The sequence below is a fragment of the Rhagoletis zephyria genome, unplaced genomic scaffold (assembly GCF_001687245.7).
Source record: "Rhagoletis zephyria isolate East Lansing unplaced genomic scaffold, Rhagoletis_zephyria_1.1 Rzeph_scaffold_05128, whole genome shotgun sequence".
Lineage (NCBI taxonomy): Eukaryota > Metazoa > Arthropoda > Insecta > Diptera > Tephritidae > Rhagoletis > Rhagoletis zephyria.
In genome coordinates, this window is record NW_016162211.1 from 26,631 (window position 1) to 42,334 (window position 15,704).

General features: G+C 34.2%; 1 protein-coding gene across 1 annotated transcript in view; it reads right to left on the reverse strand.

The window, feature by feature from the left end:
* LOC108371657 (collagen alpha-1(X) chain-like) overlaps window positions 1-15,704 on the reverse strand; it is a 31,475-nt gene that overhangs the window by 14,121 nt on the left and 1,650 nt on the right. Inside the window, exons 2-3 of the mRNA XM_017627254.1 lie at window positions 8,285-8,314; window positions 339-503 (exon numbers count right to left, since the gene is read on the reverse strand). Coding sequence (XP_017482743.1) covers window positions 339-503; window positions 8,285-8,314 — 195 coding nt within the window. The remainder of the gene's footprint in view (window positions 1-338; window positions 504-8,284; window positions 8,315-15,704) is intronic.

Below are 15,704 nucleotides of genomic sequence, written 5' to 3' on the forward strand. Positions count from 1 at the left end.
TAACTATTGTAGTTTAGAAGAAATTATCTTATATATTTTGTCATACATTAACATATAGCTATCAATATCTTGGATAAACATAAGCATTATAAGTAATATTCAATTTTTTTTTTCAAAATTCATGCCTTGGCGAAATTTTCGAGGTACAGTGTACTCAGATAACTGCGCTCTTTACAACCCTATAGCACACACGTATCACTTTCATGCACATCAAAAGAAATATCGTCACGCATACACACCCACCATTGTTCACTTAAGCACTTAGTAACTGCTTGAGTAGTTATCTCTACATATGTTTATCAAAGTATAAATGGCTGCTTAGATATTATCGAACTTACCCTATCACCTTTCTCGCCAGTCATTCCTGGATCTCCACGTTCGCCCTTCTGACCCTGCTGACCGCGTTCGCCCAACGCTCCGGCATCACCTTTATCTCCAGGCGGTCCCTTGGGTCCTGGCGAAGAGCTGCGCATCGGACGCATTGAATTGCCCATTAACGATTCCTGTGTATTTATGTTTGGGATTTGTTTTTTTTTTTTTGTTCATTTACATTTCAAAGCCACGCATGTTATGAATGTGTGTGTGTGTGTGTTGGAAAGTAGAAAAATTGGAAAAATATGTTAGAAAAGTTTGCCGAATAGCAGGTGCAGGGTAAGGAAAGTTAAAAAAGATTGGAATGTAACCACATATGTACATATGTATACATACATATATTCAAAGCTAGTGCTTTGGTTTTTTTTTTAAACTTATGCACTAATACACACGCATGAATCCTGTCAACTGCCTACGCTTCCCGAATTAATTTCTTTATTTTTACGACTTTTCTTCGTTTTATTTTTCTACCCTCTTCGAATTTCGCCTGCTGCAATTTTCTTTGCTTTTCAGCTTATCTCTTTGGGTTCGGGTGCTGTTATTAGTACCTTTTGATTACCTTTTCTTTTTTGCTTGGCTTGTTTGCCAGGTATCCTTTTGGATATGTGATAAGCACGTTTTGATTAATGATGCCACATTCACAAGAAAATCCCATTTTACTATTACGGCACGTTTTTATTATTACTATAAATGTTGTTGTTGTTGTTGTCATCTTTATCGCTTTAGCAACCTCTCAGAGCTAATGTGTATAACCCTTATTTTAACTTTTGTTTGCCTGCCAAACTTACAAACTACACCAATACACCTACGGTTCAATGCGCATAGACGAACACATACATGCATACATTCATATGGTATATATACATATGTATGTATTCTAACTCGATTAGCATTGTGTGCGCCTGTTGACAAGGGACTGCCGCTTAATTTTAAGCTACATACATAGTTCCTGATATCAAATTGTGTTGAAAGATTTAGGTATGTACTTTTTGGTTGAACTTTTTATTTTTCTATTTTTGGAAAACAATCAGGTATTTTTAGTTGTAAAAAACATACCAATCCCTATGGAAATTTGTGTGAGATCAAATCTAATCTAAGCCCTTGTTTGTTGACTTTTCATGTTTGCCATTTTAGTTTGATTTCTCCTAATTCTAGGGCACACTAACGAGCGTATGAATGTCTGTGTTACTGCAGGCATATAGGTACATACTTTTTGCAGGACTGTGTGTGGTAACGACGAAAAAGGCTTAGTGCAAGTATTTTACAACGCTTTTATCAACTTGCAATGTTGTGACTCCAGAGACTTTCAATGTTGTGTGTCCGACACCATAAAACCTTTGCTTTGCAAAGTTCCTATAAAAAAGTCTAGTGCATAGGGCGACATCTGTAGTGAATAGGGCGAAGTAGATGACATCTAGATGTCGCCCTATGCTCTACGTACGCTACAGCGGAAATGGACGACACGCCATTTCTTTAAATGAAATTAATTGGTGCTCGCACCTATGTACATAAATACGTATATGCATGTGTGTGCACCAATTTATTAAAATCGTTGAATTATTTTAATATCTATTGCAAAATTTTATATAGACAAGACTAAGAAGTAGAAAATAAATAATATAAAAAAAAAAATTTTTAACAACGCTTTAATAAAAGGACTAAAAAGTAGAAAATAATATTTCTCAGTCCCATCGAATTTGTTTTGATAACTTTTGATTTTGAAATTTTAGCAAAAGTCATTATAAACCATTTATGATTTTGATTGCGTGGGTCGCATGTAAAAGACCTGAACTGACAAGAAGGGTAATATGTGTATGAATGTGGATATATGAATAACGACCGCTTAAAATCGATCTCAAATTTGTACATTCTCTGTAGAAATTTTAGGTCTATGTTATGTAGTTTGACTATTGTCAATTATGTAAATCGAATAGCTCAAAATGCTGGTTCCAAAATGACGCATAGATTTAAAAAAAAAAATTTGTATAATTTTTATAAAATTTGATATTCAAAGTTTGAGTCGCTGATTGCAAAATTTAGTTCTTAAAAGCCTGAGCATTTTATTAAAAACCCGTCCGCCATATTACAGCCGCCATTTTGAATTTGTAAATATATTTGGTTTGTCGATTAAGCATAGAGGCTGTTAAGCGTTTTTTTCCAAATAGAAAACGTGAATGACTTGCTCTAGAAAAATGGTTCCACTTTCCAAAAATTTCGTTTTTTTCCATGAGTGCAAAAAAAGTTTAATTTTGTGGGACGCTGTTAAATTAGGTTAGGTAAGGTGGCAGCCCTGTGTAACCGGAGCTCACTTAGACAATGTAAGATTGTCCTCTGTGATACCACAATTTGGAACAGCCCCCTGAACTTTAACGTTAAAATGCTCTGCGCCGATTATGTATTTACGAATACGGCTGATCTCAATGTCCCAGAGTTCCTCGGGGCTATTTAGAAAGTGAGAGTCAAAGTACTTCAACCTTAGCCTCGTGATTCTACCTCGTCTTCTTCCAGGCAACTGCGACGTAAGGGGTCCGGAAGAATGTTCAGCCACACTGCGTGAATACCGATAGGACAGTGATCCGTTAAAACCCCCACCAGAAGTGAGACCTGTGGCTTAGTGAGTGTGAGGAGTGCCCCCGACTACCCACGGTTAACCCTCCAAGGCCAAAAGGACCTTGCGATCGCGCATGTCGTGGTATTCGCCCAGCTCTCACTGAGCTGACATGAGGCTCACCTGTCCAGGAGTGTACCGCAAGTGATCAGTGGCACCCCCAGCCGCTCTTTATCCGGTGATAACGTTTCACAGGTGGGACGGTGTTATAGTTCTCTCTTTTTTAATGGCGTAAGGCAGGTTTAGGCGAACTCTGCGCTCATTGATAGTCAACTATTTTTCATTATCAGTATATAGCGGGGCAGAGGATGATGAGGAAGCTAATGCTTTGGCTTAGTCCGATGCAACTTATCCGCCCGTTATTATGCCAAATATTGTCTAAATCTAGGAAACTGACGGTTTTCTAATACACTGCAAGGACTACAATATATAATTTTTAACATTCGCATAGGAAGAAAGTAGTTCGATTATTTGCGGGAGTCTCTGCAGGAAACTGCTTGACTCCATCGCAGCAGAGAGACATCTCTCCTTAAGAGAAAGTAATATTTTTCCCTCAACAAACTAAAGGCTACATTTAATATTAAAAGTGGCATTCTTTACTTAATTCCAGCTGATTCTATTACGCTCTAACGATTGTGAGTCACGTCTGGTTTTTGATAATAAACTTTTTTGAGTACTTTGTGTATTAGATATATTTTAACATAGCTACAATTTTATTGGGAGTTAATTTTTTTATTATACTCGTATTCTATTTCGTATATTCTGATATTTTGCAAAATATTCCGAGAATTACAATAATATTTATATGCCTACAAAATTCAATTTCCATTTGGCCAGACGCGAAAAAAAAATCATTAACGGTAAAGCTTCCATAATAATGACTTGGTAAATGGCAGATCAAATGTGGGCAATCACGACGCAACAGACAGGGTTAATTTGCTTTGGCAACAACCGCAATAAAGCAGAGTTAAAATAAGAAGCGTATAAAAGCAAATGGCAGCCGTCGCACATAATGGATATTAACATACGAATGTACATATATCCACATATGTACGCTACGCGCCAATATTTGTTGCTTTATTTGTTTGCATTTTTCTTCTTTCATTTTCACATTCCTCCGTGCATGGATGTACAGAATGGTACACGCGTATGCAAAAATAATAATAATAATAATATTGCATGCTGTTACAAGCTGTAACAACAACAACAATAAACAACAACCATAACAATTTTATTAATAACAAGAAAAGCAAAAAAAATTAACTGCAGTTAGCAAACTCTTTTCCTGCTTCGCAACATCATTGCATTGCTTTTATGTATGAAGGAAGGTATACGTGTGTGGCATATGAACGTGCGGTATGCATGTGCATTAGGGCGGTCCAAAATTGCATGTGAATAAAAGCAAAGTGCGAAGTTTAATGCGCTAGGCCATTTCCAGATTTCCAAATCAATCAGTATTCAGCGGTCGCTCAAAGCGTTAAACAATTTTCCATGTTTTTTATATTGGTAAAAAAAACAATATTTCGTAGAAATGGCATACGGTTCTTAAAAATCAATATTTTTCGATCGGAATACTCTGTTTCACTTCAGGGGACTGCCAATAATAATACCAGATTTTTTAAATTTTTTATTATTAATGTCTTTTTATTGTTCCCCATATTATTTTTCGTGGTTTTTGGGAGACCTATAAAAGGTGGTTACTATTCAAAAATGGTAAAACAAACAATTTAGTATTATTATTATTGCTAGTCTCCTGAAGAGAAACAAAATTTTCCGAACGAAAAATATTCGTTTTCAAGTATTCTATAACATTTCTACGAAAAGTTGTTTTTTCTCATTTAAATTACACATAAAATTTCAAGCGCATTGAGCGGCCTCTAAATAACTTTTGATTGCAAAATAAAATCAGTATAGAAAAATCCTAGCAGGTGGGAGAATTAAAATTCCAACTTAACTTATTTTGAACCACCCTAATGTGCATACATTTATTTGCATGGCGGTATATGCATACAGTTAGCTCTCAGCAGCTTTAGCATCAATGTTGTTCGCACACACACACACACACACACAAACCCATGCTCGCATAATAGTTGCTGCCGCATACAAATGCATCCTGTATTTCTCTGTCTGGCTATATAACGCTTGGCATTTCCGCCCGACAACCACACAGCCGCACACACAATAACCACAGCTATGGCTGCATGCCATTTTGCCATCCACATATCAACATTTGCTGACACCGCAAATGTTCTGGCATACGCATGACGTATGAGTGATATTTTTGCAGCAATGGCAAATGTATAAAAGTAGTTTTTTTTTGCATATTCGTGTAGTATCTCATAACTTTAAAACGCGTATACTAACTATATGTATATGCAAAATATATGTGTACATGCTATAAATATATATTAAATGAAAATGTGAACAATAGCAAATGGGTGACATAAAAAAAGTAACACAGTGGGGCACAGTGAAAAATTATGTGCTTGGGAGTTGTGAATATTTCTTAATAAATATCTGCACTGTGTTGCGCAAATTTGTGAACCAGTTACAAGTGTTTATTTACAAAGTTAGTTTTTGAGTATGCGTAGTTATGTAGAAATTCTTGTTGTGTCACTGCACTATGGAAAATTAAAAAAAAAAATTTTGGCAAAATTTAATTATGGCTAAACAATTAAATGACTGAAAACCCCATATTTTGTATTGATTGGCATAGAATTTCTCACATTTCTGCAAAAACAAACCTTTGACGAAAGAGAGATCTTAGGGGGTATTTTTTTAATTTATGGTATTGACCAGTATGCGAAATAATGCCAATTGACCATATTTCCGTTGTTCTTGTTAGATGCCACCTTGAAAGTTCCCACGCTTTTTGAAACAAATTCTGAGAAAGAAAAGCTTTTTGAGTTAGGGCGTTTTCGAACTGGCCGCCAATACAGGTCGATCTTCTACTCAGCCATCGATATACAAAATTTAATTCCCTGAGAATGAGCTGCTGGCTTACTAATACGTTTTGGCACAAGCTCTGACAACTTAAACTGACTTCTTCTCAGACCAACGTAGAAGATCTACAGATTAAGCATTAGATAAAAGTTTTTAGCCCAGTTAAGACGGCTAAGAAAATCGAGTGGTCATTTTTTTTTTGAGGTTTGACAGTTTTTGAAATAACTGAATAAATTTAGTAGGAGCAATTTTATTCGCAGATACACTTTGGGATTTAATAATAAAAAAGCTAAGCGAGCCTGATGTTTCGAGAGACTAAATATAGGTGTACTACCGATTTTCTTTTTATTTTGAAAACCCCACGATAATGAAAGCATAACAGTACTTAAATCAAAGTAAGGGCCTATTTTTCTACCTCATATAAGTCTCGTAACTTGAGCGCTAGTAGGTACATCCTTAAGGGCTGTTCTCAGCTACATATAAAAACAACGAAAAATTCATATAAAATGGCACACAGGAAATGTAAAAATATTTTCTTCAATCAAAATTTCTTGAATCTAAAGTTATTTCATTCAAATGAATGGGGCTACCAGAAAAAAACGAGAAATTTTCACTTACAATGTAGACTTTGTCGAATTTCAACATTGCCTTATTTATTGGGCCTAGTTAAAAAATGTACCCATACTGTCGAAAGTGAAAAACTGGATGTTAAAATAAGTATAAATTTTTTCGCATTTAATGTTAAGAATTTTGTATATTTGAACACTTTATATGCACTGTGCAGTTTGCTACTGATTCACACATTTACATACATATGTAGGTATTTATGTACACGGGGCGTTCCATATCAAAACGGACGGGGTTCACACTTCATGTGTATGATTTTTTTCAAATTTTTAGGGCTGATGCATAAATATAAATAATAAATAAATATGAAATTTGAGCTTGATTAATATATTTTTAAAAACTTTACAGCACAAAAACAAAGCGATTTAATAGTTTTCCAAATATCTCGAAAACGGGGCGTGGAAAAAATTTGAAGAAAATCACACATATGTACACACATTAAAATGCTCTATGAAAATAAATATTTTAAAATTGTTTTTTTTTTCTTGAAAAATTTTTCACATACATATTTTTTGATACAAAAAAATTAGTTTTTGAAAATATGCCATCTCAAAAAAAAAAAATTAAAAAAATCGCAATGATAGCTCTGAGTATTGCGCAATATTTAAATATAGTATTATGGGGTGCATTCTACAAAAATTTAAGTTATGAATTTGTTTTCACACCGAAGTTGAGTTAAATGGGTACGTCACAAATTTACAAATTTTTTAATTTTTTTTTAGAAATTCTTCGAGTAGCCAGTTTTGTTTAAATTTTAATATAACAAAGTGCAAGTTTTAAGCGATTGCGATGAAAATTTAAAAAGATTGTTTTACTCAACTTCGGTGTGAAAAAAATTCATAACCCAAATTATTGTAGAGTGCAAGCCATAATACTATCATTAAAAATTGCGCTATACTCAGAGCTACCATTGTGTTTTTTTTCAATTTTTTTGAGATGGCATATTTTCAAAATCTAGTTTTGTATCAAAAAATTTGTATGTGAAAAATTAAAAAAAAAAAATATTTCTTTTCATACAGAATTTGATGTATATATGTGTGATATTTTTCAAATTTTTTCCTTGGCCCGTTCACGAGATATTTGGAAAACTATTAAATCGATTTGTTTTTGTTTTTGTGCTGTAAAGTTTTTAAAAATGGATTAATCATGATCAAATTTCATATTTGTTTAGTATTTATGTTTATGCATCAACACTAAAAATTAGAAACAAATAAAACACGTGAAGTGTGAATCCCGTCCGTTTTGGCATGGAACGTCCCAAATACATACAATGTACACATTCAACGCAGTTTATGAACTAAATTAATGAAAAAATATCGTCTGGCCATTGTTTTAAGTTAACGGTATTTGCTTGGCTTTATTTTATAATATTAGACTTTGTTGCTCTGCATGCAAATGATGTTGCTGCAGTAAAGATGTACATTGTAGGCTTTTTGTGTTGTTGTACATATGTAGGTAAAGTAGATATCAACTCAATTTTATTTGATCAGTTAATACTCATAAGCTCATCCAGTATATTTTTCTCCGATGCTTAAGAGTATTAATAAATATTCAATATGCATATCTAATTAAAAAACATATATTTATATATGTATAAACTCTTTAAATTTTTTCTCAACCACGTAACATTTAAATTTTATTCGCTTGCTTAAACTCTTAAAGTTTAACTCCCGTTTTTGTTTACCACAATCATACCGTACATAAGTAACCTATTTAATAAATTTTTATGTATACCTTGAAAGTCCTGGTTGGGTTCCAATTAATCTGTTTTATATATTTTCAATAATTTTTTTTCGAAATTCAAAAAAGATTTGTGTTTTAAAATAACATGATAACAAATATATTTATGTTTACATAAACATTTTCAAAAAAAAAATAAATAAAAATGTAATATTTACTATTTAGAATAATAAGTGAATCAATTTATACTCCAAAAACTCAACTAGCGATTATTGAATCAAAAAATTAATTCGTGTTTACTATAAACGCACCTTCAAAATATTTATATATATATATATATATATATTTTTTAATACGAGTAAATACAAAGTGTCAGAACATGAATGTATGTATTAGACCACATAAAAAAAAAATCCTGCAATGCGACCGCGATCTGACTCAGATTTTAGTGCTTCGAATAGTAATGATTCTTCATGAATCTCTCCTATCACTAAGAGGTCGCGCATCGAGCGTTTATTTATCCCATAGGGATTACACGTAAGAAAATGAGTTATTCTCTTTTGAGGTTTGAAAATTTATCGTACAGAGGGGAGATTCGTAGAGGAGCATTACTATGCCAAATAATAAAGTTTGAGTCAGATTGCGGTCGCATTCCAGGATTTTTATTATTATTATTACTTTTGATATTTGAGTGAAAGCACGCACTGCTTTCCACTACACCACAGCGGCCGCCATAACTTTTGCATCCTTTTCGAAACCAATGACATTGTTATAGCTTATAGAGCTTTTTCAGTTACTCAGTCATATGCAACGTTTTCAGCAAGAAATTGTGCGGTGAGTAAGATTTATAAACCTTAATTATATGTCTTACAGACTACGGGTTTTCAGTAAAAATTAAGTCTCATATTTCGGAATGATTGATGATGTAGAAAAGTGGTTAAAAAGAAGAAAGTAACTTGAACGCTGTATTTTGTGTGCGGCTTGTACAGAATTAATCATTCAATTTCATTTTTGAATAACTTTTTTATTAAATAAAAAAATGATTTTGAGTGATGGAAATCTTTACTTGAACCATTAGAATTTTTTCTGTTAAGTGCAAAAGATGATATCCCTCAAATGGCTGCCGCCAGTTGTTTTTACATATTTGTGTCCGTTTTATCGAATTTTTTCATGACTTTCTGCAAGATTTCCAGTGATATCTGTGCGCTTTCCCGTCGAATATTTTTCTTCAGTGCTGCTATTATCCGAGGCTTATTGGCGTAAACCCGCGACTTCAAGTAGCCCCAAAGAAAGAAGGTATTAAGAAGAAGGGTGATTAATTTTGCGCCAACTTGTAGTTAAACAATACAATCAATTAGTTTTAAAATTGCATAATTTGATTGGACACAGTAAGAATAGTATCCTTGTGGGTATAGTAAAGTGTGAAACTTTGAAGCACTTGAAAAAACTGAAAAAATCATGAAATGGAGCCAAAGCCCGAACGTTGAACGAAGGAAAGTCCGTTGCGAGGTCAGCGCCTTATTGCCGCATTATTGAGCAACAATTACTTAAAAATCGTGTCACTAATAACGCCACAAGGTCCAGTGTAAGCAACGAATTTTCAATACAAAATCATTAAATAGGAGGCTTCTTTCTTTCGAGGTGGATGCGAGGCATCTCTTTGCTTAGGAGCGGCTGCTAACACCAAGCGCCTAAATGCATGCTATGTGCTGCTGCTTGCGCAAAAATTTCCTTCATTAAATTTATGAAATTTTTGCAATGCACTTCTCAACGGCGGTGTAATAAAGCTTTCTTCTTTCTTTTGATGACAATTCAAAGTGTACTCGGCATAGTCTGACGCATCCTTCGGACACTACTTCCGAAATTTTGTGTGGACTTTGCATGTCTTAAAATCATGCAGAGGGGGTAAAATATCTTTAACAGCCACTACTTTTTTGTCCAATAAATATTTCTTTTTATAAATAAATGTAAACATACTGGTCTCTCCTCTCACTGATTTATTCAGCTTACTATTTTAAGTGAAAAATAAACCTAGAATCCTTTTGCGTATATCATTTACGATATCTATGCTTAGAGTTATTTCCTCGAAGGTGACAGAGGAAATTTCCCAAGAAAACAATTAAAATTTACCGGCATTATCATATACAGCCCAATTCTGAATACTCCCGGGGAGTTTGTTCTCGGGGAATTTGAATCTCCCGAGAAAGAAATTCTTCGATAATTAACTCCCAGGGAATAGCATTTTCCCCGAACATTTGGGTGGAGGAAATTCGAACTTCGCAAAACCCCTTTTGACACTTTATTCACAGCTCAACTCCGCCATTTAATATGAAGGATCTTCAGGGAGTTCTTATTCATGATCGGAGGAAATGAAAAAGAGAGAAAACTCCCAGGCAGTTTCTATTCAGAATCGGCCTGCTTGATTTTTACTTCTAACCGTTTGTCAGCGTTGTAGCCATCGGTAAAGATTCTGTAATATCTTAGCTTGACTTGAGCAAGCATAGCGTTAGGATACACAACGTTGTAGAATTTCTATGGTTGAAAATCTACTTTACTTCCGAAGAAACCTAAATTGTGACTTTTTTTAGAAGTAATGGTAATTAAACCAATCAGCCTTTTCCGTATAATGAAGAGATGACCGTTAATTTTGGCAGGGTTTACAGAAGCGTATTGCCATCAAATAACTTTAAGAAGGCGAAACTCACTCTAGTAAAACAGATTATTGTTATTGTAATCACTTTGCCTCAATTCAAGCGCGCACTTCTATAAGAGGAAGGTCTACCAAATACCATTGGTTGGGTTCCATACTGTCGGAATTGCCAGATTTCATTAAAACTTCCTTATTTTTTAATGCTCCGCACTTATAGTTAGGTCTTTACTGTTACACAACTTTGAGGGCGAAAACTTAATTATTTTTATTTTTTATTCCTTTTGTTCGCACTTACTTTAATCATCAATAAATATTTACTTATCACCATTGTAAATGAATTAAAAAATCTGAAGATTTATTTTAAAATGAACAACTTCCTACTTTTGTCTTTCAATCAGTTCACACCATTAAGCCGCACAGATATTGCAGCAATACAAATTCTATTGTCAATCCCAAATCGCACTAAAAATAATAAGTTACGAATTTTTCGCCTCACCAGCAAACGAAACTATAAAAATACACAAAGAAAAAAAAAACAAATTACTGACCTTATTCGACTCTGCATAATTCAACGGTACTGCTCATTAAGCACAATAAAACAACAAATGCGATTACAATCCACAGCTGCACTGCTGACACTGTCGCTGACATTGCAATGAAAATGGAAATTTCTTTTCAATAAAAATGCAAATGACATGTCAATGAAAACACTTTTAAGGCAATCGACCCGAAAGTACAAAAACAACAACAAATGCGCTCCCCGCCCCCGCTTAGGGTTACGGTAAATTGCGAACTCAAAATGTGCTTCACTACCAATTTAATGGGCGGGGGCGCATACTAATCAAGCAACGCAAGCTACTCGCTGGTGGAGTACAAATAAGTAGTACCCTTCATTTCGATTGCAAAACCCACTCATTATCTAAGGAAATATTCGCCTTTATTCCACCAAATATTCGCCGACCGACCACCCACAATGTTGCGCTAAGCGCGTGAGTTGTAAATCGTTTGCGAAATTGAAACTGGAGGAAATCAAATCATATTAACTGAAAAGAAGATTATCGAAAATCACTTGAAGCGAAATCAATGACCGTGGAAAAAATAAATTAGCAACATTCAAAGTAGCTAAGCTACTGCAAAAAGGGGGGGGGGGAGAGCTGCGGCACAGCGGAGGTGTACGTACAGAAATTTATTTACTTGTCTCACTGGCACGCTGAGTTAGCAATTCCCCTTTCAGCTGCGCCACTTGCTCTTACATTTTAGGGTGAATGCTTACGAATTTCAAATTCCTCAAAGCAATAAAAAGTCGAGAGGAAACAAATTTGCTACTGACAAAAAAGGTAAAAAAATACAAAGAAAATAAAATAAAAATTGAATAAAACTTGTCAACTTGAATGGAGTGTGAAGCGTTGGATGCACAAAAAAACGTTAAGAGATTTTTTGTTGCAAAACATTTTCGGCAACGCGTAAAAAGACACGTTTTTTCTGCTTCAACACTTTTCTGCGGGGGAAAAACCCGTAGAATGAGTTTAAAATAATGTTTTAGATTTTTTTCCTTAGCAGAATCCTTGGCTATTTCAGATTTGAAATGCCTTTCTGTAGATTTAAACTTTTTTTTATTTGATACATCTCGCTACTCTTTAAATCGCGCTCTGTCACTCACTCATACATTGTTTGTCGTAAATATTTCATTCGCCTCTTGCCGACCCTTTTCGTCCAGTCGCTTTGTCTGTTGGCTATCTGTCGCATGGCCTAAGAGATTCCAGTAATTTCATTTTAAATGTATGTAAATATTGTGTATGCACATACAGACTTATTAGCAATTCGACAATTTCCTTTTTGTATTAGAAACACTGCTGGATTCTTCCACACGGTGCACAAAGGCAAGAAATTAGTGCAGACGTTGGAAAATTAGGGAGAATTAAAACGTTATAAGAAAGGAAAGAAAAAATAAATAGAAAAAAAAACGAAGTTCAAAATCTTACTAGAAAAATCATCAAACATGAACACAAAGGCTGTGCTGGGGATGTGAGAAGTTTGCTAATAGAGGTTGCCCGAAATCGCTCAGATAGCTGAAAGAATCAGAACACCTTCAAGCATTAGTATTTGTAGTCTAGTTACGTGGGCAGTTTGATACACCTTTGACTTATCGTAGAAGAAATATTTTACAGCAGGCTTCTTATCTCTTTCATATAAAAGGTTTCTTCAGGGTCATCAAACCATATTTTTCAGGGACTACCTCTTCAACCGATTCAATTATTTCATAGCCGTTCCTCACAAGACCGCTGGCGGCAATCGTTATGCTGCATTTCTAAGCTCAGTTCATCGGCAAATTTTTGGGGTAACTGATCACGAAAACGGCATCAAGATGACTCCATCCCGTTTAGATCAAGGTAAGAAGAAGGCCAAACACCTTAGTAAGTATACTAAACTTTTTTTAACACCGGTTTCTGAAAATATGAAAATTTGCGTCCAGTTTTGAGTTCTAGATTACCTCTAAACAGCCATTCTAAGTCACTTTGACTGAAGTTGAAACCATATCTAAACGCGAAATGCAAGCTGGGATCAAAATAATATCATTCCTTCTAGACTTGATTATAGAACGCCTTTGCGAATGCCGGGAATTGCGATTAGCGATCTACTTTATCGGGGATATATACATTAATGATTAGCTCTTTGCAGCCGTTATTGCTTATAAGCTAAAATTAACTATTTTTTTTTTATAATTATGAAAGTAATAAACTGCAAAAATAGACCAAACTTGTTTAACCGCTGAATATTTTTTATCTTCCATTTAGTGAAAAAGAAATTAAGATTGTAAACTGCAAAATTACAAAGAACATTACCTCGCTTATACATATAAATATCTACAATAAACTGCTGTAACAGCACTAAAAATTTCGCCATTAGGTCGGAAGCCAAATTATGCCAAAAAAGAAGAAGAAGAAAAAATAAACGGAAGTATTGCATACCATATATTTTTCGCATTTTCTCTTTCTTCTTGGTCGCCAAAATGGGCAACAGTTGCAGTTGCGGCCATTTATTGGCCACAGTCGGTTGGCAAGAGGGCGTTAGTTAGCACAAATGAGTGCATTGACCCGCTGCGTTGTGGTCAAAGCCATGGCGTGTAATTAATGTAGCAAATGCGCATTTTTTTGGCAATTTTTTTTTTAGAAGAACACTCACTATGCTGGTTGAATAAAAAACAAAACAGAAAAAAACGCACACATTTTTACATTATGCACATAAAATAGTAAAAATGTGGAGGGTGAAACTAAGTCAAAACAGGGGATAGTTAAATATTTGCAGATAATTGAGGTAAAGAAAGCCATTTTTAAGTAAGTGATTTTTAAGTTTTATGTTGTTGGGAGAACTCATCTCTGCATCTCTAACGAAGAAGGTTTTAAATTTTGCAGAATAACAGCATGCGGCGGCACGGTTACATATTAAGCGACTTCAAAATAAAAAAAAAATTATTGGACCAGCCGATACATACACATGTAGATTAGGGTGGAGTAATTTAATTTCGAAGAAAGTGTATGGCATAGTCGAATTCTACGTTCGATTCTATGCAAAAATGGTGAACAAACTATATATCAAAAAAGACGTTTGACCCTCCTAATTTTTAAAAGAAAAACCAGTGTATTACAATTTTTTCTGAACGAAATTAATTTTTCATTTACAAAATTTTGTGTTTTTTTCATAGTTAAGAAATACTTCACAAAACCGGGAAAATTAAAACTTGTACACAATTTTTTGGTACAATGGAAAATAAATTTCGCCCAAAAAATAGATATATGCACTTCTTTTTCTCTTGAAAACGTCATATTTGATATCTAGTTTATTCGTCACTTTTGCTTAGAATTAATCATAGAACTTGAATTTGCTATACACTTTCTTCGAAAATTTTGCACGGTACAAACTGCTCCGTTCTAATGTTTATATATCGTCACCTAAACGTAAAAAAGGTGTCAAGTCCTTTTTTTTTTAATGTTCAGGAGAGACGAGAAATCGATGTCTTTTCGCATTATCTTGCATTCTGCATCAATAACTAAATTTTGAAAAAAGAGGACTTGGCACCCTTTCAGCTTTAAGTTGCATTATGGGTTTTGTTAAAGAATGGATAATTTTTTTATAGAAAAAAAAAATAAATCGTAAATTTTCCCGAGTGTTCTCAAGGATATATTTCTTGAATTGAAATTGAGTTGTATCACCTTTGAAGATGGTGTGAAATATTTCAACCACAACATAGCGAAAGTTGGGCAGCCTAGTAGGAAATGTAGGAGGCATGAACTCATTTCTCTGTCGACCATGCGGTTCTTCACTTTGTTAATATGGTCTGCTACTACCACAAGTCTAATTAGGAAATATGCCGACTAAAGTACAATGAAGATCAGACACTCCCAGACAAGTTTCAAGTATACCATCAGTGAGTTTAGCGTGCTAATCACCTTCTCGCCAGCACAGTAAATGTCTCTGTCGACACACACTACTGCAGTGATTCTATGCATCTCTTATGGCAGTATCTTCTGCTTGAAAATCATTCCAGCAGTTTAAAAGTCGAAACTAGATATTGGTGCAATGGTCCAGACTAAAACCTTCGCCCTAAACCTTGCGTAAAATTTCGACACACATGACAAATCAGGCATCGTAACAGTTACAACTTTTATTAAAAAAATCACTCTTTAACAATTATTTTTTGACTTTTTTTAATTACTCCTTAAATAACAGTTTTTCTGAGTTTTCTTTTATAAATCCAAAATAAGAATTATTTTTGAGTTTTATCTAAAAAATCTGTAAATAACAGTTATTTTTGATTTTTAAATT